The sequence below is a fragment of the Camelus dromedarius genome, chromosome 29 (assembly GCF_036321535.1).
Source record: "Camelus dromedarius isolate mCamDro1 chromosome 29, mCamDro1.pat, whole genome shotgun sequence".
NCBI classification, from domain to species: domain Eukaryota; kingdom Metazoa; phylum Chordata; class Mammalia; order Artiodactyla; family Camelidae; genus Camelus; species Camelus dromedarius.
Window position 1 is genome coordinate 19,824,177 of NC_087464.1, and position 26,785 is coordinate 19,850,961.

Sequence of the window (26,785 nt, forward strand, 5' to 3'; positions counted from 1 at the left end):
AGATTTCCTAATGTTAAACCACTCAAGTAGTCTTGTAATTCATATGCATGTGTAGAACTATTAATTTGCCTTGCTAATGCTGTATTTAGCATCTGCATATTCATAAATGACCCTGGGTTTATAGTTTTCTTTTTCGAAATGCCTGTCAGGTTTTGTACCAAAGCCGTGTGAACTTTAAGAAACAAAGCAGTACACTTGCTATCTCTTCCTATGCTCTGTGTTTAAATAATTTGCCCATAAAACCTCTAGCCCCAGCACCATTGGGAGAGCAGTGCTTTGTCAGCTTTTTCTTTACTTTTTAATTTTATTTATTTATTTATTTTTAATTGTAGTATACACAATGTTGTGTCAATGTCTGGTGTACAGCATAATGTTTCAGTCATACATATATACACACATATTTCTTTTCATATGCTTTTTCATTATAGATTACTACAAGATACTGAATATAGTTTCCTGTCAGCTTTTTTCAATTTCTTGCCTCATTTAGAAAAAAAACCCCAAAACTTTCTTTGATTCACTTTCCCCAGAAATTAGCTTTCTTCCCAAAGATTTTAACATGTATAAATCTAAGTCATGCACATTATGTTTGTAAGTTTTTAAACTTGCTCTGATAAATCTCTTCACTCTTAACATGCATTAATTTTCTTTCTTTTTTTTTTTTAAATGAGAATTAGACATGTCAGAGGTTTTCTTTTTGACCAGTATTGATGAATAACTATTTTTCAATAGGGTAACACTTTTGTTTTTTAACTTAATGTTTCTCATTTTAATTTTTTCATTAATCCTATCCTTATAGTTGGCTCATGGTATTTTCTTATTCTTTTTCTATGCTTATAAATTAAATAAGTTCTATTTGCCTAAGTTAAATTCTTAATTCATAAGTTAAATTTCTGGTTTTCCCACATTTAATAAGAAAAGCATTTCAAGCCACAGCTTTCCTGTAAACACCCTTCTGGCCACATCCCCTAAGTCCTGATATGGAATGGGGCCATGGTTGTTGCTTACAAAACAGTCTGTTGCCACCCTTCTCCAGAAATTAGCCAGGAGAGGTTCCTTTGTACAAACACTGCAGCTGGTTTACCCTTTTATAAGGACACCAGTCTTACTGGATCAGGGGCCCACACTACCTCATTTTAACCTAATTACATCTGCCAAGACTCTTTCCAAATGAGGTCACATTCTGAAATTCTGGGGGTTAGGGCTTCAGCACATACATTCTGCAGGGGGACACGATTCAAACCATAACACCTCTGTGAATACTCTGTGTTCACTCTTGGCTTTTCCAATAAGTTGGCCATGACACAAATACAGCACGTGAACTGTGAGGGCCCCTTCCTGTACCCATGACAAGTGTCCTTAATTGATCACAGCGTGTCCCCCACTAATTACTGAGGAAGACACAAAACAGTTCATCAACATGAGTCATAAAATAAAACCTACTTGCGGTCTCTGTTTTCTTAACTTAGTGTTTTATTATAGAGTTGTATAAATTCTTTCAATAGTAATAATTAAGTAAAAACTTTAAACAGTGCTATTGGTAAATCTGGGTACCTTCTGGGTAGGTACCGCAGGTGCATAAGTCACAGATACAAAGAGAAATGTAGTCACACAACACTCACCAGCCCCCCCGATGCTCTAAGCCCTGCGTTCAGTAGCTTAAACAATACACAAGCATGTATGATCTGGTCCTTGCCTTCTAGGTTCGTGGGTAAGCAGGGCAGACAGGTAGATGCAAAAACACTATAACAGAAAGCACAACGTGACACAAATCACTTGGCTGGGAAGTTGTTGGTGGAATGCTGGTGAAGGCTTTGTGGAGAGGGAGTCATTAGAATTGGGTGTGTCTGTTTGGTGGGACCGGCAGAGTCTGGGGAAAGATGTCTCCGAGGATGGCGCTGGGGGCAGGAGAGAGGAGGGTGGTGCCTTCACAAGTCTGGCACAGTTACATCTTATATAGCATCAAGGTGCTGAGTCCCATGCAGTCAGGGCAGAGGCTCCAAGTACTGGTTCCTCATGTAAGAGAAAAGCCTACAAAGAGCACCTCATCCGTCTGGAAGTCATCCGTTTATCAGTGTCTGCTAACCAGAACATGGTCTCTGTGCAGCCCTCGCAGACGTCCCGGAGGCCACGCACCACAGCCAGGCGCTGTGCTCTAGGGGAAGGCTGCCACTCCCCAGCCCCCAGGCTATTTTATTTCCTTTCACCCACGACACTGACGAGTCACGCTGTTCGGTTGTCTAGGCCATGAAGGATGAGAAACAGCGATTTGTGACAGGATGGGACAGTATAAAAACAGGCATGTGGAGAGAAACAAGGGTCAGTGGCCAGCAGGGGAGTTTGAGGACAGCGAATCCCTACAGAGCATAAAAGGAAATAAGCAACAACCCTAACAGACACCCAACAAAACAGCGGCCACAGCGGGGGCAGCCGTGGGCTGAACAGCCCTGTGGACATCTTCGAATGGTCCTCTCAATTCCTGTCTGGCCCTGGACCTTTGTCATGCCAGCCCTGAGTCATCAGGGAAGGATGAGCCGTGTTCTGGGTCCCTCATTTCTCATTTAAGCAGACAAAAATTCCATGCGATGAAAGATAATGCAAACAAAATTAGAAGATAAACCACTGGCCAGAAGAAAGTTATTTGCAACCTATAATAGACAACAGATTAATATTCACAATATTGTAAAGACCTTCGATAAGCAAATGAGAAAAGCACAAATTACCCCGCAGGGAAATGGGCACATACTGTGAACAAGCAACTCACAGTGACATACAAATAGTAAACACACCCAGGAAAGACGCACAACATCACTAATGGAGAAAATCCAATTTAAAATATGTAATTTCCCTGATGCAAACTACCAGATTGGCAAAACTTACAAAAGAGTGAAAATGCCCAGAGTTGGCAGGGGTGTGGGAAAACAGACACACTCACGTCCTGCCTCGCAGGGTAATTTGGTGATGTTGATTGGACTGTACTTGTAGCATCCTCTCCCACTCCTGAGACTGCCCTGCAGAAAAACCAGCATTCACGGCTGAAGAATTGTGTGCAAGGACGTCCACTGTGGTGTCCTCTGCAAGAGCCCCAAGCTGAAAACAATCCTAATGTTCTCATTTGGAGAATAGCTAATGGAATATTACACAGCTGTTTAAAAGAATGAAGTAGCACTCTATATACTAACTTGGAAACATTTATGACATCCATGAAAAGCTAACAAAAGACAGGCTGTGTAATAAAACATATGTACAACTTTTTTTTTTTTTAACATATAGAAGAGTGTCTAGAATAAGAAGCACTGGGGTGTTATCACCTGGCTCTTGGGGGTGGAACTGGGGTTAAAAGGGAGACTTCCTTTTTACTTCATAACTTATTAAAATTTTTGATAAATAGGTGTACAGGTGAATTTTGCTTTATTTTCCATGTTATAGATCTAACTTTCTTTAATAAAGATGGGATTTTTATAGTAATAATAATAAAAAGGTGATAGAAAAAAAGGCTGGGACGTGGTGTTTTGCTACTTAAAAATGTGGGCTTCACATACCTGGGAAATTTTCCCAGGTGGCATCTCCTTCTCCAACAATACCAGAACTATGAGCACGGTGCACTGAAACTCAGACTCTAGAACGCTGTCCCTGATTACTAAATTGAAGAAAGCACAATGGTGGCAGAAGTTTAATTCTAAAACATTTGGCAGAGATGTGTCATTTCTTTCCAAGTAACCGCCATTAAGTCATGAAAATTAACATGCATCTTCTTTGGCTTAAAGGGAAAGTTGTAAATGAGTATTTTCTGTGTAAACTTGGACTCAGAAGATAGAGCTTCACTTCCAGTAAATCGTAATCTGTAAATAGTTAGCTAAGGGGCTGCAACAATAAAGCCACGCTGAGGTGCAGGGGACGTCAGGAGACAGGAATTAAGGGGCAGAGCAGCCGCCCCTCTCTAGGCCTCGGTCTCACCGTGGGTAAAGAGAGGAGTGAGCCCTGAGCCCCCAACCCAGGGCCTGACCCACTGCGACACCGTGAGTCCGTGGTATCTCCCCTGGCAGAGGAGGGGGGATTTCATTGGAAATCTATGGGCTATTTTCCAAGAGAAGCAAAAGAACACTGAACCTCTCATCCTCTCCATGGCTTAGCTGAGGCATTTCACTGCTATGTTAAGCTTTCAGTTATAAAAAGTTCAGAGAGACAAGACAGGTTCCACTGGCTGGTTTTGCCCCCATTTCCAGTTTCTAGAAGCTAGAATTCCTCACCAGTGCAGAACCAGCATCTAGAAAGTAGGGCTGTGTCCAGCTGTCCACCTGTGACCCATCTCTGCTCTGGGGCTACACTGTTACTCCAGCTTCCCAACACAATACTTCTGTCCTGGGCACGCTGGGGGCTGGCTGGCACCAGTCGCTCCTCCATGACTTAAAATCTTGCCAACTCATCGCGCACCACATCATCACTCACCATTCCGCAGTAGCCTCCGCACCTGTGTTCTGCTGTCACCTCTCACCAGCAACAGTGTCTTGCTACTTGCTGCTCCATATTCTTCCCCCATGAAGATCAGCCTCCACCTGCCCTTGCTCACCTTTCTCAAACTACTCAGTTCCCAAATAAGTTCCTTCTTACTCAGTCCTTGGGAACTGTGCTCTGCAGCTGAAGACAGGCACCCTTGGTTGTCTACCGCTTGCAGACTCTGATCTGGCTGCTTCCATGTGCCTCCCTGACTGTGACTGCCTCCCCAGGAGAGGCTGCTCCTTTCTCCAACTGCCCCTGGTCATGGACCCCCGGTGCCCTCTCCTGATGCTGCCTTCACACGACCCTCCCGTTACTGGTGCTCAATGGTCTTTCTCCCAGCATCTACTCCTGCCACCCTTTCCTCTCCCTGACCGTGGTCTACCCTCTGGCTACTTTCATCTTGCCAAAGCACAGCCTTGACCATACTTCAATCCCTTTTTCAAAAAACCTCAAAGGCTACCTAATGGTCACCAATTTCAGGGCCATTCATTCCATCCATGAAATTGGTTCTAGTGAATACGCCCTTGAAAGCACATCGAAGAATCTGTTTTGTACAACAAATAACATAAAAATACAGACTACCATATGAGAATACTATGAAAAACTATATGGAACCAAAATGGATAACCTAGAGGAGATGGACAAGTTTCTGGAACCATGCAGTCCACCAAGAGTGAACTAAGAAGAAACTGACCACTTGAACAAACCGATCACTAGAGATGAAATTGAATTAGCAATAAAGAATCTGTTTTGGTGCAGCTCATCCAAGTAAGAATCTGGATAGTGAGGAAAGGATGCAGGATACAAAGGGCAAATATTTTTGATAGAAGAACAAAAGAACTTTCTGCTACAGGTTGGCTGAGCTCTCCCTCCCGTCCCCCTGCATCACACCGGCCCCCATGGGGGTCTTTCAGAAAGTGGCCCACAGCCACAGTACGTGGAGCAAAGAAGGCACTTGCATCCTTAGGAGAGAATTTTCCCGAGCACATCAGCTGAGCACTGTAGGCTACCGCTCAATTTAGGAAGGCGCACACTTTTTTTTTTTTTGAAATGGTGGTGACAAGACTTTGGACGTCAGGGACATAGGTGTCACTCTGAAGGCCTCACAGTGAGTCACTGAGTGGTAAAACTGGTTCCAGGAAAGAATGCTTTAAAGGGAAAATGGTCATGGTGCCTGGAGCCAACACCGAGGAGAAGTCCACGGGGACAGGGCGGCCTGACGGTGACTAAGGGCTCCAGTGAGCCCTGACTCCCGCACCCGATTCCGCAAAGCCTTAGGCCTCTCTCAGCTTCAGGAAATGGGGATGATGCAGTTACCCGGTCAGTGAACCAGGGACAGCCACGGTCGCTCCTCTAAGGGGCTGCTGTGGGCATCAGATGGGAAAGTATGCGTCAAGCATTTAGCACAGTCCCTGGCACGTGGGGTGCAATCCGTCCCGCTCTTGTTTTCACTGTGACGCTGAAAACGCCTCCCTGGCACTGGTCAGAAGACGTGGCATCATCCCACTTCTGAGCTGGCCTCTTGTGGTCAGCCGAGTTCTGCCTGGCTGCAAGTTTCCCACGCAGCGTCTAGGCTGTGGTCGAGGGCAGGGGACAGATGTTGGGGTCAGCCGAGATGCAGAACCTTGCAGGGTTTCTGAGTCTCCCTCTTTAGAGAGGAGGGGCTGGCTCAGGGTGACGCTCAAGGTTCTCTTTGACTCCTACATTCTGGGTCCAAACATCAGATCAGAGTTTGGCCGTGAGATCAGTCAACATTGCCACACCTTCTGAGCACCTACTAAGTGCCCGACACTGTGCTACAGACTAGGGCTTTAGTGTGCATGAGGCCAGTTCCTACTCTCAAGGAGTTCACCGGCTGGTGGGGGAAACAGAGAACCAGATGATCACAATGCCATGTGGTTAGTGTTACAACAGAGAAAAGAACACACTGCTTTGAGGAAGGGCACGCGGCCAGGGCTGGATGCCAGGGCCGGGAGGAACAGTGTCAGGAGGGAATGCTTCCTGGCAGGAACTGCAACCTTTATCAAAGTGTTTTTTAAAAGGAACAGGATAATTCCAGCCATTTTAACAGATTTTAATGATTTCCTAATTGGTTTCACAAGCCCATTTTGCCCTACGTTAAATTACCTTTCCTTTGGAAACACTCTCCACTAATGCCAGGTCCAAATAAATCTTGCGTAATATAAACAACACACAAGTGAAATGGGAACTGCAAACTGCTGTCTGGGATGAAGCTCACCACTGGCCAGAAAGGCTTCTTCATTTCTTACCACAGATTGCATTAACCCTGTGCAAACACTCATGGAAAGCTGGACTGTTTTTCAAGAACGTTGGGTGGAGTCTGCCTTGGGACTCACATCTTCACATGTGAATTGAGACATATTTTTGCATTCTGCCAAATGCAGAGGGGAAAAACAGCTACCTTGTGCTGTGAGCAATTCAGGCCACTTGTACACAGCACGTTTCGAAAGTATTCTCGGAGGAATATTAATACGTTTTGGAGAAAAAAATGATTCTTTGGCCAAATACATTTGGGAAACATAGTTTAAACAAAGATAAAGAGGTTTCATCACCGTAGACCTTCTCAGGGAAGATGCGACTCTGGAGCATGAGTCTCTGGGAGGGGTTCAGAGTGCAAAGGTTCCCAGATTACTGACCAGGCAATCCTTTTCTCATGGTGTATCTCTGAGGACTGTGATCTCAGAATATACTTTGGGAAATGCTGACCTGCAGGCATTTTGCATTTCAGGGTTCCTGCTGGTGACCCTAAAGAGCTGGATCCCCCACTTCACAAAGCAGAGCTTCGAAGCACAACCGGTGCTTTTGGCTCAGAAGAGCAAACTGAGACCACCAAGCCTCAGACTACCTGTCCCTCCCAAATCACTCTGGGAATGACCCGAGTCTGAGGCAGGAGAAGCACATATATCCGCATCAGAAACCCGGGAGGGTGACCTTCACGGAAGTGATTGTGAGAAACTTTTGAGGTATTGTCTGGGCAAGGTGGGACTGAGAGAGGAGCTCACTAAGCCACAACGCCCTCCCTGCACGTGAAGGACAAGGATGTCTGCAGCAAGGCTCCCAGCAGGTCCAACCGACAAGCTTAGGGCTAATTGGCCTTGACGTTGGCACAGAATGAGGGCAAGTCTCAAGGGAGCAACTCTTGACCTCATGCCTCCCAGGAGGCAGCATGGTGGCCGAACACCAGTGTGTCCCATTGAGGCTGCTTGTCACTTCAGCCATCTCCCCACCCCACGGCTGGCCCTCATATACAGAAAAGTGAACACTTGGTTAGGTAACAGTGAAGCTAAACATTCCTCTTCTGCCCTTGTCAGGGCCGGAAAGATCTTACTAGAATCCAGATGATCAATGACGGAAACTTTCCCAACTCTCAACAGTGGGCAACCACACAGCGACCTCTCTAAGGGGAGCCACCCGGGAAGAGTCACAAGCCCATGAAAAAGAGAAGACTGAGTTAAAGAATCTGCAACTGTTCCCACTAAAGAAAAAAGACTTTTTTATTAAAAAAAAAAAAAGAGGAAAAAAAATCTAAATTCAACTACTCAGTGTGACTCAAGAGGAAAATGATTTATAAAAAAGGCACAGCCTTAATTCAGCAAGGATCGAGTCCAGATGAAAAGTACAATTGACAGATTATTAAAATATTAAATGGGAATCGTGAATAGAAGACTGTGATTGAGAAATTCTCCAAGAATTCGGAAGAAAAGGATAAAGAAATTGATATGATGAGCAAAACTCTTTCGTGGTAGGGAGAGCAGATCCAAGAAATGGACACGGAACTTCCAGATGTGAACAGAGCGGGCTGAGACGCAGCAGCAAGGTGGAAAAATCTAGATAAATTTCCCCACGGTGAAGACAGGCTTAAGTCTGCAAGCTGAAATGGTCCCCCCAGCACCAAATAAAGTCAATGCAAACAGACCTACATGAGAGATACCTAAGTGAAAGTTCTGAATTCCAAGGATAAACTCAAAACAAACTGCAAGTGTCATAATGGGACAAAAGAAAAGCAGCCTGCCTCGAAAAGAAACAGGCTGGCCAGACCCAGACTTCTCTACAACGCTGCTGCCTGCGGGTGACGGCCTGTCCCCAGGCTCTGAGCGAGAATCCCGGGGCCTGAGAACGCTCCATGCAGTAGAGTTAACAGGAAGAACCTCTCAAATGTTCAAGGAGCTGTGACATGTAGCCTCCACTCACCCTTTTTAAATTATTTAAAGGCTCATCCTGGCCCTGAGACCAGAAATAAAATATGGCGGGAGCGTGGTCTAGAAGCCAGGTGAGGTGAGCAAGGAAACCAGTGAGGCTGACCAGCTGTCGGTAACAGAGCCCCGGACCTCACTGCAAATGGCAAGCTTATTTCTTGAAAGCTAGGTAGATAATATGAAATCATAATGACCTTATATCTAAAATCTAAATTATGGATCTAAAGCCCCAGACTGTGGAGGGGTGTAGCTCAGGGGTAGAGTGTGTGCTTTAGCCTGCACGAGGACCTGGATTCAATCCCCAGTAACTCCACTAAAATAAATGCATAAATAAGCCTAATTACCCCCCCCCCAAATAAATTAAATAAATAAAACAAACAAAAAAATTATTTTAAAAAAAGCCCCAGATGATCTCCACATTAATTGGCAGGGCAAGGGGAGGCAATCCAGTGGAACTCTTACACACTGACTCAGGAGCTGGTCTCCTTGGGGGGTGAACCCCAGGCTCCTGACCCTCAGCCGAGTGCCCGGCACCGCCTAGCCTGCGGCCTGCTCTGCCCCATCATGTCCCCTCTCCCCACCGCCTGCAGACTCTCCACGCTCCCCTCCACCTGCACAGCCACTGCCGTAACTCCAGCCTCACAGGTTCTCCCGGGGTTAGCCTTCTCTGGTCCCCCTGCCTTCAGGCCTATCCCTCTCCCTCCTCTCACTTCAATCCAACTTCCAGAATGATCTTTAAAACCTTCCGCGGCTTTCAGTGACTCTCCACAGAGAGTGGAGAAGGGTCCAAACTCCCAGGCTTAGCACCCAAGGCCTCGCCGCCAGGATCTGACTCTGCCCTCCGACCCAGCCGTCCTCCCCACCAGCCACAGGGAATTACACCTGGTTCCCAGTGCTGCATCTCGCTCCCACTTGGAGAAAGCGGAGTAGCATGGTCAGAGCATCAGGAAGGCCCGGGTTCACAACCCAACCCCACTGCTTACTGTCAGTTGAGCGGATTAAGTCGCTAGTCTGATCCTCTGGCGTCGCATCTGCAGAATGGAGATAACAGCGCCTGGACCTCCCTAGGGTTGTTGTGAAAACCGAAGCACAAAGCACGTGAAAGGGCCTGTCATCGTGTCTCGCACGGAGAGCGCACCTGCAGACGCAAATTCTGATCATCATCATACTTGCCCTCACCCACACGACTCTCTATGCCTGTAAGGCATCTTTAAAACTAGCAGACTCCTACCTCTCCTTCACGTTTGTGTTTCATCTCAAACGTTAGGCTTTGGAGGGAGAGCCTTGGCAGTCTCAGCAGATGGAACCCCTCCCACGTGCTGTCTCTCCAAGTGCCTCTGCTGTGGCCCTCGCCCCAGGGCTTTGCAATGACCGCGCCTCCGCTTCACTGCGGGAGCCTTAGGGGCAGGAACTACCTATCAGATTCACCCAAGGATCCCCAGGACCTAGCACAGGACCTGGCCCACGGCAGGTGCTCAGAAAGAGTTCATCGAAGGAAACAAAAGAGTGGCCTTGCGCTGCCTGAGAACGAGGAGGACAGAAGACATTGTCAAACATCATCCTCCATCTCACAAGCTAAGCTCGTGGCTTTGACGTCTGACCAGGACGTCAAAGCACGGTCCTGAGCAGGAGACCGTGTCCTGATGTATCCAGGCAACCCGGGAGGACAGACGGGCTGAGCGCTGGAGAGAGCCGGGATCCAGCCATTGCCCTGCGGGTGGATGGCTTCAACACAGACAAGCAGCTTTGGGAGACTTTTCAAATGAAGGAAAAAACAAATACACGACGTTCAACAATCAAACTGCAAGAAGTACAGGGCTGTTGCAGACGAGCTCGTGGCAGAGATGTGCTGTCTGGTGAAGTGACAACACTGGCCTGACCACCGCAGGTTCCAGCCAAAACCCCAAAATAACCTCAGGCCTCTGGCATGCTGCGGCCGAGGCTTACTGAAAGTCTAGCGGCTCAGCGATGGAAAGCATCAGCCTCACCGATGAGAAGGCACACGAGGGCGCCAAGAACTGAGCCTCTTCCTGACCAGGATGGTCCCGGAGGGAGGCGACCCGACCCCCCTGCTGGGGCAGACCTTGGCTCTCCTGTGCAGACACACTGCCAGTTAATCAGAGATTTTCCATGGATTGTTTGGTGATGAACCAAACACATCAGATGATGCTTACTGGAAAAGAGGCCTCTGTAATAGAAGTGGCTTCTGGCTCAAAGCTGAATGCCAGTCTGCCAAGTGCAAGGTGCCGGGGCGATGACAATGGGGTGGAGGCAATGAACATCTTCAGAATTTCAAAGCTTCCCTCAGACTCTGAACATACCTCACAAAATGTAAAATGCAACCCATCATGGGTGACTTCTTCTTCCCCCGTGGTAATTTCTTCTTTACTACACAGAGTGTTTCTTTAGGCAGAAGGATTTGACAAAGGAACTTGGGAACTCAACTGTTTTAAATAAAACCTACATAGTATAAAATGCCGGGAGGATGACTGGGGAGGCCACTGTGTAACAGAAAAGGCCTCTGGAACACAGCAGAATTTATTGCAATGTTTATGTCTAATGTGGAGTCAGCAGGCACCGGGGAGAACTTTGAAGGCACAATTAATTGGTTCAGCAATAAGCAGACGTGTTGCGAGTGGGTTGTCAAAGAATTGTTTACGAGGCCTTTGTTTACCACACAAAGTCTACTGCTTCTGCTCACCTTTAGAGATTTCTAAGGTCGCCTGTAGATATTTTTAGCAATCTTCATAGTTACACTCTTCATACTTCCTAACCAACTTCATTGTTTACAATTAAGGAGCTCGAGCCCACGAGCAAGCAGGGACTGCATTCCTCGTGAACATTTACGAGGCACCATTCAAGCATTAAGTGAGTTGCTGTTCCAATGCTCCAATTCCATGACCTTATTGCAGGGTAGGAGTGCCAACAACCTCATTTCAGCCACCTCATCTAGGCCAGATGACTGTCTCTACCATCTCAAAAGATTTCTGGGAAAGTGGATTCTATAAACATCTTTGGAAATTCTGGCAAGAAATTCTTTCACATACCCACCCACTTAGGTCAACCATTCTTTTGTCCAGGCAAGACCCCTTCCTTCTTTCCTTTCTGCCATCCATCCAGCCATCCATCCTGTATAAAATACACTCTCAGTGCCAGATCTGATCTGAGCACTCACAAGACCAGGCACAGCGGCGCACTGATGACTTGCTGCAGCCGTCGGCCATGCCCTACCCCGCACCATGCATCGGGAAGCCTGGTGACAAGCTCCCACCCCTCTGTGGGGCCATTCCGGCTTCTGGGGACTATGTGGCCAAACCCGGAGACAAGGTGGCTGCCCTGGTGAAGGCTGTGGGTCAGGAGGAGCAGTGGACCCTGGCTGAGGTGGCCAGTGACAGCCATGCCACCAAGTATGAGGTAGAGGGCACTAACGAGATTCTGGCAGAGAGAGACACACCCTGAGCCGGTGGCGGATCACCACACTGCTTCCGTGGAAGGCCAAGCCTGAGATGGACCCTGAAGCTTTATGCCAGAAGGAGCAGCTCGTGCTGGCCCCATAACCCCAGACCACCTGCTTCTACTGTGCCGTGATCCACACACCCCCACAACGGCCCAGGATGACTACCCAGTCCTGTTTGAAGACACCTCTTACACAGATGGTCACTCCCCTCCCCTCAGTGTGGCCCAGCTGGACGTGGCGGCTTGTAAGGAGCCCAAGAAAAAGTGAAGCAGGTGCCCTTCAAGGAGGATGCAGCACAAGATTTTGTGATCAAATAAATATTTTTCTTCTTTAAAAAGAAAAAAAATCTTAGGCCAATTATTTCTTTTGTCTAGGCAAGATCCCTTCCTTTTTTCTTTTCTCTCACCCATCCATCCAGTTTGCATGAAATACATTCTATGTGCCGGGTCTGAGCTAAGCACCGGGCTGAGAAAATGAAGCATGCACTTGGTCTTGAGACATCGAACTGTGAGTGCAAAATAGTGTGTTATATGTGAGAAGAACAGAGTTATCAACCAGGAAACAGAGTATTAACAGCCACAGAACAAGGTACATTAGCTGAGTATGCTGGTGGCATGATACAATTGTCATGTGTGGATACAAGCTTGCTTCCCAGAACATCTATCTTTATAGAAACACAACGGCTAAATACAACAACAAAACAAAACCAACCAGCAAACAAAATGACACAATTTCTGAATTCACCACAAACTGCTCAATCCCATTGCCTGGAACACTGCTTAGGAAATTCAGATTGATTGCCTAAAAATGTCATTTTCTCCAATTATGAAAGTCATGTAAAAATTTGAAAAAAGCAAGAGTGAGTGGAGAAGAAAAAAGTAACCAATAATCTACTACACAGAAATAATGTTAATATTCTATATACATTTTTTCAGTGCATAGACACACTATTCATTTATAATTTAAAAATAAAACTGGGATCATGATGTTTATGTTGCAAAACCTGCCATTCTTTTTTAACACTTCTTAGCATTTTGCTTCATCCTTAAATATCTTTTGAAAGATATTTGGTTGTCCAGTATCATAGAGGTTTCATGCTATTTTTAGCCAATTCTTTACCACTGAAATTTAGAATAATTCAAGGTTTTCACAGTTATAAATAATGTTTAATCATACAACACCTTCACATTTCTGATTAATTTCTTAGACTAAATTCCCAGAAGTACAATTCCTGTACTTACATTAAGGAATGCACACTTTAAGGCATTTAATATATACTCCCAAATTACTCTACAGGTTTGTATTGATCTGTATTCCCACCAGCAGAACATAACAGTGTCAATTTTTCTGAAACTTAACAACACTGTGTATTTTGTCTTCTTCATTTTTTGCCATTTAGTAGGTAAGAGGAGATGATATCAAATTATTTAAAGTTGTAGTTCTGATTAGCAGGAGGCTGAATTTTTTCCATATGTTTAGCATGTGTATGTATTCATATTTTTATATATATAGATTTAACAGGCTGTTCATAGGTTTTACTCATTTCTCCCTATTAAGTTAAAATCTGCCTTTTGGTAACTTTCCTCTTTTGGTCCAAACTGTGCCTTCTGGGACTATCCTAAGTAAGTTTACTTCCTCCTTCATATGACACCCCCTCAAATACTTGAAGACAGAAATCATGTCTTGCTTTCTCCAAGACAAACACCCCCAGTTCCTTCAACCACTTCTCCTGTGGCAGAGTTTCAAGGATGGTCATTGGAGACTCAGTGCCTAACACGTCCTACTGCCCCCTTGCCCTGCACGCTTGAGTGCTCTCGGGCACAGAACTCCAGGAAAGCCTGAATCCTCTCAGCAGCCTCTGGATGCAGTCACCTGCTGCACCTTGGGCCCCAGCCTCCTTCCTCTGGCTCATCCACAAGGATCCTGTGACCTAGTCTTACCAGGATGGTGGCACTTCTTGTGTGATACTGGCGGCCTGGAGTGTAGAAAAAGAGCACTCAGACGCCGGAAACGGGAAGGGGAATTTGCCTGGTGTAATGAGAATGAGTAACTCATTCAAACGAGGAAAGTGTCAAGAAGGAGACGGCCAGCTTGTCCCGAGAGGCTACATTCAGCCCCTCCTGACCCTGGGGCGGGTTAGGGATGCTTCCTGTGTCCCCAGGCTGACTGCCCACACTTCCTGTGGTCTCTGTGTACATGCTGGTCCCCCACCAACATGTCTCTGCGCCCCCTGAGGGATGGGCCTGCGTCTGGTGCCCGAAAGCCTTGCTCAGCAAATGGCTCCTACCAGGCCATCACATGTGCTCGGTGAGCCAAGCCGCTGCTGGAGGCCTCTCTCCAGGCTGCCCACGTCCCTTAGCTCCTCTCTGCTTCTCATCGAGCAACCTCCCAATACAAGTCTGTTGCCTCGCATACTCTGAAACCTCAGAGTCTCCGGACCATGGACACGGGCGTCCATGCCAGCAAAGAGGAAACTCTAGGGCCATTCCTGCATTGCAGTTGATTGACACACTAGCATCAGAGAACTCGCTCCCACTCCCTGGGTCTGGTCAGCTCTCCAGCACTGTCAGGACTATTTATGACACCGGACACTGTGACGGTGTCGCTGCCTTCTGAGTCCCCGACCTCGAGTCCAGCCTTCAGGCAAGCAACACCTTGAGAACTGTGTGCATTATGGTCTAACTAGAAAAGTATATGCAAATAAGATATAAATATAAATAAAACACACATATATATAAAAAATATATATATATAAAACATGAAGTGCAGCCTACTCCTAGCAAGATTAACATAAAATCTCACACCAAAGGCCTGTTACCTCAGATCATATTACCTCATACATCATGCCTAGATTTCAACAAAGGTTTCCAAGGCAAGAAAAAACACAGCCTGAAGAGACAGTGTAAACATCAAACTCAGGTATGACATGGATTTTGAAATTATTAGACTGGGAATTTACTGTATTTTTTAAAATTGAAGTATAGTCAGTTATAAAGTGTCAATTTCTGGTGTACAGCATAACGTTTCTAGACTAGGAATTTAACATAACTATGATTAACATGTTAAAAGTGCTAATAAAAGAAGTAGACAAAAGCAAGAACAGATGGGTAATGTAAGCAGAGAGATAGAAACTCTGAGAATCAAAGGAAATGCTAGAAATTAAAACAAAACAAAACACTGTAACAGAAATGAATGCCTTTGACAGACTCATCAGTAGACTGGACAAAACCAAGGAAAGAATCAGTGAGCTTGAAGATATGGCAACTGAAATGTCCAAAACTGAAATGCAAAGAGGAAAAAAGAATCTGAAAACCCAGAACAGAATACTCCAAAATTGTAGCCCAATTTCAAAGGATTTACACGTAATTGGAATTCCAACAGGAGAAAGAGAATGGAGCAAAAGAAATCTTTGAAGAAATAATGTCCAAGAATTAAAAAACAAAACAAAACAAAAAAACTCCAGGAAGCTCAGAGAATACCAAGCAGTACAAACAGCCAAAAACAAAACTAAACTAAGGCCTATCATATTCAAACTGCAGAAAACCAAAGACAAGCAAAAATCCTGAAAGAAGTCAGAAAAACCAGAAGTCCCACACTACCTATAAAAAACAAGGGCAAGAGTTACGTGGACTTCTCGTCAGAAACCATGCAAACAAGAAGGAAGTGAAGTAAATATTTAAAAGTTTTGAAAGAAAACAACCACCAACCTCAAATTCTATATCCAGTGAAATTTATCCTTCCAGTGTTAAGGAGAAACAACGACTTTCTATGAAAAGCAAAAATGGTGAGAATTCACGACCAGCAGAGCTGTCCTGCAAGAAATGTTAAAACAAGTTCCTCATGAAGAAGGAAATGACAGATCAGAAGCCCAGGTCTACACAAACAAAGGAAAAGCATCAGAGAAAGAACAAATTAAGGTCAAATAAAAGCGTTTATTTTTATTATTCTTATTTGAGGTAATAGATTTTTGTCGGTTTAAAGTAACAGTAGTAACGGTGCAGAGTTGACCCTTGGAAAATTGTGGGGGTTAGGGTGTTGACCCCCGACACAGTTGAAAATCCATACACAGCTTTTGGCTTCCCCAGAACTTAACTACTAATAGTCTATTGTTGACCGGAATCCTTACTCATAAAATACACATTCAATTAACGCATATTTTGTACGCTGTATGTATTGTATACTGTATTCCTTCAATGATGTAAGCTAGGGAAAGGAAAATGTTATTAAGAATCATAAGGAAGAAAATATATTTACAATACATATGTGTATTTATTGAAAAAACTCCACATATAAGTGGACGCATACAGTTCAAGTCCGTGTTGTTCAAGGGTCAACTGTATTGGGCGCTGACAGTAAGTGAAATGAATGAGAACAGTATTATAAGAGATGGGAAAGAGGAAGGAAGGAAAATTTAGTTACCATGTATTTGCACTACCCATGAAGAGACATAGTATTATTTGAAAGTGGGTTTATATTAGCTGTAAATGTACATTTTGAACTTAGGGCAAACAATGAAGATATTTTTAAAGAAATGTAACTGTTACGCTGAGAGAGAAAAGAAAAGAAAATCATATAAAATGCTCAATGAAAACTAGAAAAGGTGAGAGAGAGGGAGAAAAAAGAAACAAAGAAAAAGTACAATGAATTTCTATTGTTAAGTATTCATCGAATTACATCAATGATCACATTAAATGTGAATGGTTTAAATACACAGATTGTTAAGAGTAGATTAAAAATACTTGACCCGACTGTATGTCGTTTACAAGAAACTCACTTTAAATATAAAGACACAGTTAGGTCAAAAGTTAAAGGATAAGAAAGCTAGACCATGCTAACACTAATCAAAAGGAAACTGGGGTAGGAATTTCAAGAATTTCAGACAGAGCGGAATTTGGAGCAAGGAAAATGATCAGTGGTAAAGAAGGGCACTTCATAATGACAAAGGGGTCATTTCTCCAAGAAGACATAATCCTGAACACTTATGAACCTAACAACAGAGCGTTAAGATGTGTGAGGCAAAGACAGATAAAACTGCAAGGAGAAACAGACAAATCCAATACAACAGCTGGAGACTTTAAAACATCCTTCCTTCAGTAATTGATATGTCAAGCAGGTAAAAATCAGTAAGGATACAGTTGTCCTTAACGGCACCGTCAGTCAACTTGACCTAACCGACATTTAAAGAGTGCTCCATCTAACAACAGCAGAATCCACACTGTTCTCAAGCTGGCACGGAATCTTCACGGAGACAGACCACATTCCAGGCCATAAAGTATCCACAGATGTTTAACATTGCATATGTTCTTTTAACAATGGATTTATTGAGAGGTAATTCACATACCATAAAATTTGCCATCTTAAAGCACACAATTCAGTGGTTTTTAGTAGATTTGTAGGTTGTGCAACTATTATTGCTTTTTAAATTTAGAATGTTTCTGTCACCTCGAAAAGAAACACTTTCCCATTAGCGATCACGCCCAACTTTTTCTTCCCTCCCAGCATCTGGAAACCACACACACACACACAAATCGATTTCTTGTTTACTTTTTGTCTCAATGTCTACATATTTCACATACATGGAATGACGTAGTGTGGGCCTCTGTGTCTGGTTGCTTTCATTTAGCGTGATGTTTTCAAGGCTCACCCACACATTATGGCATGAATCAATACTTCATTGCTTTTCACTGGTGAATAATATTTCATCATATGGATACACTACTTTTTATTTATCCTTGCTCATCAGTTGATGTACACATGTGATTTGTTTCTGCTCTTTGGCCACTATGAAAAATGCTGTCATGAACATTCAGTACAATTTTCTTTGTGGACATACGCTGCCATTTAGCTGGAGCATATACATAGGCGTGACGCTGCTGACTCATACAGTAATGCTATCTTTAGCATTTCGAGGAACAGACTGTTTTCCAAAGCACTGGCACCATTCTACATCCCCACCAGCAAAGTATGAGGGTTCCAACTGCTCCACATCCTCACCAGCACTTGTTATTGTCTGTGAATTTTAACCCTAGTGAGTGTAAGAGGTGTTTCATTCTGGGTCTTGATTCGCATTTCTCTAATGGCTTGAACACAACTATCATTTCAAATGTCCCTCTGCCTTTGCAGAGTGCTCTAGGTGACAGACCACAGAAAGGGCCTGTGAGGCTCCAACCCCCTTTGCAGGATCGCTCTTTTTAAGAAACCTTTGCTTCAAGTAGCAGGACTTTTTTTCAGTTACAGAGATCAGTATGTTCTGACTACAAAGGAAAATGAGAGTATTCTCCTGTCTCTTGCTATAAGAATGCATTTCTAACAGGACCCCACGGGGACTGAAACAGCATCCGATCCCCTGGGAGCGAATGTGCAGGTTCCGCTTACCTGCTGGCGGCCAAGCCTTGATGTAGCCTGTGCAGTGGACCACGGCGTACTGGGCTTCTCCTTCTTTCACAGGGCCGAGGCCGTTCCTAGAGAAAGGACGTCTGTGAGGTTGCTTTCAGCCCTTGGGGGCGAGGCCAGGATACCCACGAGTCCTTTGGTATCTAAGCTACTGCTGGCCTTGTGTTTTCGAATCTTGACTTCCCACCATCCTGTTTTCCCTCCTCCTACATGGTCTGAATGCCCAAAATAAATCCACCCCGGTCCCTTTTTCATCTTAGCCACTGCACCCCGATGTACGGTCTCCTAGTCTTCTGTACACTTAGCCCCTCCTTCACGTCAGGCCTCTAAGGGATAGCTGCCAAGTTCAGCTGCTCCCTAGCTTAGTGCATTCACGCCGTCCACCAGCACAGCCCCAAAGCATACATCAGAAAGGCCTACTGACCTGAACCTTTTCCTCATGGTGGTTATTCTGTTTAGAGGAAGGTGGTCCAAAGGAGCATTTCCACACCTAGGATTTGATAGATACATTAGAATGAGTGGAGACCTAGGCAAGTTTATAAAGCACACAGGGCTGCAGTCAAGTAGGTGCGCTGTACCTGGTGCGTGCACCAGGTATCGTTCAGGTGAGTCCTACAGCCAGTTTCTTTCCACAGTGCAGAAGCAGGCTTGCAAGCCTGTGAATTCTGATTGTCGCTGAAGGCAAGAGACATGTGGCCCTCTCTGCAATGCACACACACTGCCTCAGGGCCCAGCCCAGGAGCCAGAGACCTACAGAAGGACTCTTGGAGGAGCCTGGCCATGCTCCGTCCTGCAGATTGGTTCTGTGTAACTGGGTGGCTTTCAGGAAACCAGGGAAGAGGGTGATGACAGCAACAGTGTCTCTTCAGGCCTGAGCAGAGACATCAACACAGAACAGATGTTGCCAGTTGATGAACAGAAGCATCTTCTCTGGCTTTAGCTTCATAGTGTGGAAACTCCCTCCTTCCCTGCAATGCTCTGGCACTAGGAATGACCAGACAGCTGCAAGCCTGCGGATGCCAGGACAGAGTGGGGACAGAGGGAAGGATGAGTCTAGAATCAGGTCTTTCGGTGAGTCCTTCTCTGGGAAGCAGGGGGCATGAGGCATCCCACTGCCCACTCTGGTAGCACCTTTTCTGCCTCCCTTCTCAGTGACCCTCTCAGCATCCCACGCTCCAAACATCCAAAGCCTGCACTGTGGCCAAGCTCTGACCTCTCCTTGGTGTGTCCACTTTTCACGTGTGGTTCCATTTCCCAAATCCATGGCAAGTAATATCCTGGATGCCTTAATATTCAATACAGCAAAGATAAAGAGTCCAGTTACACTCTGAGACCTGGGACAGCTGCCAGCACTAGCACATTTTCATAGGGGAGTGAATCCAAGACATTGCTTCTGGGGATGCTGGCATGGCCCTCTGCCCTCTGGCAGACCACACCCAGTGTCTTAATGAAACTAAGCTGCTTTATTTGGAGGACAAGGCCACGCTCTCAGCAGACGGCAGTGCTGCTCACCTCACAGGTCAATCCAGGTAGTGTGGGCCTGGCACTGGGAAAGGCAGCCTCCAGCATGTCTTGGGAGGCACCAGGGCAGGGAGGGGACTGCCTGCATCTGGTTGATAGGACAGTGACAATGGCACTGGAGACTACTTATATAACCGAGGCTTCCAATAAATATACTCACAAGGGAGCTGCTTAGATGGTGCAATGAAGAATTCATATTGCTGGTGCTGTACTGAATGCCCATCAAACTAGGATGGGCATTTATTCCACTGACCAAAGCACTGAGGAAAGACCTTGCTGTGTTGGACGACATTAACTGATGGCATTTTGTCCCTGGATGGACACTAACACATGTGAGTCCAACTACCCAGCTTGCCCCCGTCGGCTGAACAGAGGGAAGGCAGTCTGTGCAGACACAAGGCTAAGTCACATGGATCTGCTCTCGTACTGTCACTCCAACACCATCTTACCACCTGGGGCAGGTGGTGGAGGGGATTCCATCTGTGTCTTCTGGAAGAATTCCAGATGCTCAGCCAGGAGAGGAGCTGACTTGGAGGAAAGGACAGCCACACTCAGATCCTCTGCTGGCTCCCAGGGCCCAGCTAGAGCTTAGAGAGGCAGGTCTCCGCTCAACGCAGGTGACCTGGTGACCTGAGATGGACTAGCCTGTAGATGAACAGGTTTAAGAAGTCTAGCTGCTTTAAAGGTTACTTTACATTAGTGAAAATATAAGCTTATCTTAAAGCATCGATTGTTGAAACTTCATAGCACCCAACAGACGCTCGAGTGGCAAGTCCCAGTCCCAGCAGCAAACAGCTGCAGGAAGTGACATTAGTGAGTGGCTCCACTGTACCCAGCCCTGAGATTGGAGCATCGGGCATGTGGCAGGGAGGAGGGGAGGGCTGGAGAGGGCAGGAGACACTGGAGCTGCATCAAGATCGGTGAGGGCTTGAGTGGACTTGTCGGGAGAGGTGCTGGAGAAGAGGCTGGGAGACCATGTGCCCAGGGCGGCGGGGACAGGCTTCTCTCCTGGGGGAGGGGGGTCTCAGCCTGCTGCTGGCTCTCCCTCTGAGGTCCAGTGACTGATCCTCAGTCCTCACACTCGGGACTCATCAGTAGCCTTTGGCAGGGGATCATAGCTTCCTCCGAGAAACGGACACCGGCCCAGCCGCTCCTTTTCAGCCTCTGCAGGTTCTTCCTCGCCTCCCCGATGCAGGAGTGGCCCAGGGCCCGGAGCTCTGCCCTCTTCTCTATTCACACTCACTTCCCAGGCGAGCTCACGCGGTCTGGAGGCTTTAGATACCATCTCACTGATGTCAGTCCCCAAGCGCCTATCTTCAGCCCCAACCTCTCCCATGAATTCCAGAATTACACGTTCAACTGTCTACTCATCCTCTCCGTTTACAGGTCTGATAGGCATCTCAGTCTTCAAACGCTTGAAACTTCCCTCTAACCTCAAATCAGCTCCCCCAAGCTTCTGCATCTTGCTAAATGGCAACTCCCTTTTTCTGGTTGGACAGGCAAACATTTTAGATCTACCTTTGAATCTTTTCTCTCATACCCTACAGGGCTGGCTCTATCTTTGAAGTACGTTCAAAATCTGAGCACATTTTACCATAATCACTATTATGACGTTTCTCACCTGGTTTTTTACAACAGCCTCCTCATGTCCACCCTTGTTCTCCCCCTGCAGGTTTGTTCACCACACAAAGCCAGAGTGACTTTTTTAAGGTAATTTAGAACATATTACACTTATGATCAAACTCCAGTGGCCTCCTACCTCATTCAGAGTAAAAGTGGAAGTTTTATAAGGGTGGTTTGATCTAATACCTCTACCTCTTGGGCTCATCTCGTACCATCCGTCCCATTTCACCCCATTCACCCTGCTCCTTGAATATGCCAAGAGCATTCCTGCCTCAGGGCCTTTGCACTTGCTATTCCTGCTACCAGGTGTTCTCTTTCCCCAGGTATCCAGGTCTCATTTACGCATTTCCTCCAGGTCTCTACTCAAATGTCACCTTATCAATGAGGCCTTCCCTTAACCATCCTACATAACATTAAACTAACAACTCCAACTACTTCCTACGCCTTGAATTTGCTTTATTTTGCTCCGTAACACTTATTACCTTGTGGCGTGCCATGTATTTACCTGGTACTTTTGTCTATCGTGTCTCTCCCTGCTCTAAAATAAAGTTCTACAAGGTCTGGGATTTGACGCTGTATTCAATGCTGAACTCCCAGCGCCTTGAAAAGCACCTGTCATCGGCGGGCCCTCAATAAAAATTTGTTGAGTAACTGAATGAATGAATAGAAGAACAAATGGGAGGCACAGCCTCATGTTACTGCCCTGGGGATTCCACACCCCTGACAGAACTGACTCTGTCCTGTCCCTCCTGTCTTGCAGCCAATGCCACCCAGCCCTCTGGGACCGCAGGGCTGAAGGTACAGGGAAGTCTGATTTGGATCCGAGGATTCAAGATCCCAGCTCTTACTTTTTCAGAGACAGAGCAATCCCCTGATTACCCCAAAGTGCAGCCTCTCCTGCTTTTCTTCGACAACCATGTGTTAACCAATATATGCAGATGTCACGGGAGGCTCAAAGAGTAAACATAAATCAAAGCCCCTAACCTCAGGGCAATTATAATTTACTTACAGAGCCAAAACACGTGCACTTAAAATATCAACAATGTAATAATTAAAGGTGAATTTAACATGTACGAGCCGGCACAAGGAACCATAGGAGCAAGTATGGAGTCGGTAGGTCTTACACAAAATACGCTGAGAAATACAGAACCTGGAGAGGTTGGAGTTGTAAAGGGCCCTGAAGGATAGCAAGAAAGTTGAGATGCAGGGGACAAGGGGAGGCCAGTCTAGGAATGGGGAGAAAGTGGTGGGAAATGAGACCTAGTGGAAGGGTGGGAAGGGGGAGGTTCTGCCAAGACAGATCACGAAGTCTGGAGGCTCACAGGCCGAGTCAGGAGATGAAGTCCCTGCAGTGAACGTGTGATCTTAGCAGAGCCCATCAGGACTCGACGGCAGATGAGAAGGGAGCAACCCGACCACAGCCCCAGCCCACTGTGTCCCCAGACAGACCTCATTCTGCAGATGAAGGACCGCCGGGAACCCATGCACATCCTCATGGACGACTGCTGCCCTTCCTTCTTGACCGTCCCAGTCTTCAGGTCCAAGATCCGGCCTGAGGGAGAGAGAGAAGGACATCTGCTAAGCCTCTGCCTTTGACTAGGGGGCACAGGTGCGGGGAGAGCTCTGCCAACGAGGACAAGTGAGGCCACGCAAGTTGTGTGTTTCTTGGAATTTCCCACATTCTTTAAGCAACCAAATCCACACAATTCTAAATGCCCTGTTTTCTTCAGAGTGGTCCACACTTGCTGTCTCTGCTTTGTCCAATTCCATCACCTCAGGTCACTCCAAACTGGGTTTCTCCCCGACTACTTCACAGAAACAGCGTCCACCGAGGTCACCAACAACTTCCTTACTGTAAATCCAAAACACATTTTCCCTTTGTCTTATCTGACTGTTTTGCTGAACTTTACACAATGGCACAATGATTCTCAAAAATCCTCCCTGCCCTTGGCTTCTGACAAGCACTCTCCACTCTCCCCTTGTCTGACCCCTTCATCCCCCTGAGGCTCCGATCTCAGCCATCTTCTCTTCCCCTGCAATGCATCCCCTATGCATTTCATCCACTCCGAGGCTTTGATCATCCCCTCTGTACACTAATGACTCTACATCTACACCCCAGGCACCAAGATCTAAACCACCGGCAGCTGACTGCACACCTCAAAGGCAGCGTGACGTCACCCGCTCCTCTCCAGGTACCGACGAAAAGATCTCCGTCAACCAGCAATCAAAGTCGGAATCCTAGATGTCTGTCCCTCACCTCCTGCACACTCAGTCTGTCTCTCCATCTCGTCTGCCTTGTTCATTGCTGCTGGCTTATCATGCCTCAAGGGAGACTCACTCGCTTTGAACCCTCAGCAGCTTTTCTCCTCAGTCCATCTTTCACACACCTGACGGCTGTGTAGACAACACATATCCGACTGTGCCCTCCTTGGCTTAAACTGCACTGCTTACAGGAACTCCTTACACAGACTTTCATGACTTGGCCCCTGCCTGCCACCCAATCTCACTTCCCCTACATGTCCCATTACCCTGTCCAAGAGAAACATACTAAGAGTCACCTATGTCATTTTAAATGTTCTAGCAGGAACATTTTTTAAAAAGTTGAAAGATACAGGTGAGGTTTACTTTTATTAATATATCCAAAATATTATCATTTCAACATGTAATCTGTGCAGAGAATTATTAATGGGATATTTCACAGTCTTCTCTCATACAAAGTCTTCGAAATTGGCATCTACTTTACATGTAGAGCCCCTCTCAATTCTGACGAGCTCCGATTTGGGTGCTCAGTAACCAGATGTGGTTAGCGGCTTCGTAGAGTATGGAGTGCAGCTCAGGACCACAGCCTCACCAATACGCTCACCAGGTGTGCATCTCTGTGAGTGCCTTCTGCCCTCACACATTTGCAGATCTGGACCTTTCTGCCAGGAATTCTCACTCTGTTCCAAGTGAACTGCTATCCTCGGGAACTCTACTCTTTCTTTAGGACCAGTTCACGTGTTACAACCTCTGGGAATCTTCTCTAGGTTCTTCACATAGAGCTTCCTGTCCATTTCTTCATTCATTCATTTACTCATTCATTCAATGCTTTTCATGAGCCAGGCATCTAGTGAGGCTCAGGGGATGCAAATATGAGCAAGATTCAGGTCTACTCCCTGGCTGGTGGAGGAAATAGAAATTTATAACAATTTCCACATTGTATCATAATGATTTAACTACATGTTCATTCATCTTGACCTTGAGGTCTGTATCTTGAAGAAAGGAATCAGGTTAAAAATGCTGTGTCCTAGCACCGCTGACAGTGCCTAGTTCAGCAGACACTTGGTCCTCTGTATTCGCGGGTTCCACGTTCCCAGATATAACCAACCACGAATGGGAAATATTTGGGCAAAAAAATTCCAGAAAGTTGCAAAAAGCAAAGCTTGAAACAACTATTTACATAGTATTCACATTGTATTTACAACTATTTACATAGCATTTACACTGTTATTACATGGAGGTGTTGTAAGTAATCTAGAGATGATTTAAAGTATAGGGGCGATGTGTGTTGGTTATACGCAAATACTACACCCTTTTTATGTGAGAGATTTGAGAGTCCACGGATTTAGATATTCGTGAGGGTCCTGGAACCCCCATGACACTTGTATATGCTAGTTGAACTGAACAGTTTTTACCCATCCTTAAAAGGACTTTTCAACAAAATTGGCATTAAGTCATATGCTAGTATAAATGGATTGTTACCTCCTTATCTCTCTGTTCCTACGTCAAAACACTTACACACTCATCTGCATCTATCACCCAACTTGCTCTCATCTCAGAGGAAGAAATCTGAACCTCAGCGTGTCCTCCCCTCCAATGGGCTTTATTCCATCAGCCAGACCCCTCCCACACCATTATCTCTAACTTCTCCCCTCCCCACAACCTGCTCCTTCCAGTATTCAAACACCACCAAATCGCTTTCATCAGGGGTGGGGGGAAAACAAATAAAAACAAAAACCTTCTTTGACCCTGAAGTTCCTGTCCTCTCTCCACCTGCAATCAGAGCATCCTGTCCGCACGCCCCAGTCCTCCCGATGGCTTGGTCCCCGCACCCTGCCTTCACTACAGCTCACATTGCAGCTCTGGCCTCAGCCACTGGGTCCCTGTCTGTTGCCACATTTAATAAACTCTATTCAGTCCCTCTTGATTTCGTCCCTGACCTCGACCAGTCCCTCCTCCTTGGAACAGTCTTACCCCGGGACCTCTCCTTGGCTGGCTCTCAGCCCTTGTGGTGGTTCCTTCTCCCCAGCCCAGACCAGCTGGGGCTGTTGGCGCTCTTGGTCAGGGGACTCCGCCCTTTTCTCCCTCACTCTCCCCAGGACCCTCGGTGATTCTTTGGGCTCCACCACTCCCTACATGCTGATGACACCGAGATGGCATCTCCTGCGAGACCTCTGGGAAGCTCCTCTGTGTCCAACTGTCTTGGGCATCTCACTCCACAGATCCAAAACCAAGTTCGTCTTCCTGCCCAAAGCATCCAGAGCTGCCCTTTCTCCACACCTCCTTACTCTGGTCATTGGCACCGCCACTACTCCGTTGCTCAATCTAGAAATCTAGTAGCTGAGAACACGGACCTAGCTTTAAATCCTGCCTCCCTCACTTACTCTGTGACCCTGGGTAAGTTAGCTGTGGACGATGTCAGCTGTCTCTCCCCAGCTCCCGCAGCAGCAGCGGGGACACTGTGGCCCTCACTTCCCACGTGGACCAGGGCTCCGTAGGTGTACAGCACGCTCCAGACGCCAGTAATTACCATCATGCCCACCACGGATCTGTTCATCTTTAAGCAGGATGTGTACCCCCGAGTTCAAGCCCATCGAGGGCCCCCCCGGGCCTCGCAGTCTGAGGGGAACTTGGCACCCCCCACCACGGAGGAGGCACCAGGCGGCCGTCGGTTCTGTGCCGTCTGCATCCCAGGTTTGACACCTGTCTGTCTCACTCCCAGACATCTTCTTTTTATGGCTGTTTTAGTGTAAACTGTCACTTGCTTTATCATCTACCAAATGGCAAATGGTTTCAGCTGTGAAGCAGGCCAGCG

General features: G+C 46.2%; 2 protein-coding genes across 9 annotated transcripts in view; one reads left to right on the forward strand and one right to left on the reverse strand.

The window, feature by feature from the left end:
• The window catches only part of ARNT2 (aryl hydrocarbon receptor nuclear translocator 2), a 163,565-nt gene that overhangs the window by 48,957 nt on the left and 87,823 nt on the right, over positions 1 to 26,785 (reverse strand). For all 8 annotated transcript variants that reach the window (XM_064480649.1, XM_064480648.1, XM_064480651.1 and 5 more), the window contains 3 exons: positions 23,161 to 23,263; positions 18,992 to 19,057; positions 18,550 to 18,635 (listed from right to left, as the gene is read on the reverse strand). In XM_064480649.1, the coding sequence (XP_064336719.1) occupies positions 18,550 to 18,635; positions 18,992 to 19,057; positions 23,161 to 23,263 (255 nt within the window). The remainder of the gene's footprint in view (positions 1 to 18,549; positions 18,636 to 18,991; positions 19,058 to 23,160; positions 23,264 to 26,785) is intronic.
• SGF29 (SAGA complex associated factor 29) lies at positions 11,940 to 12,441 on the forward strand. The gene is given in 3 exon segments (XM_064480477.1): positions 11,940 to 12,149; positions 12,152 to 12,326; positions 12,329 to 12,441. Coding segments are annotated over 3 exon segments (498 nt in total).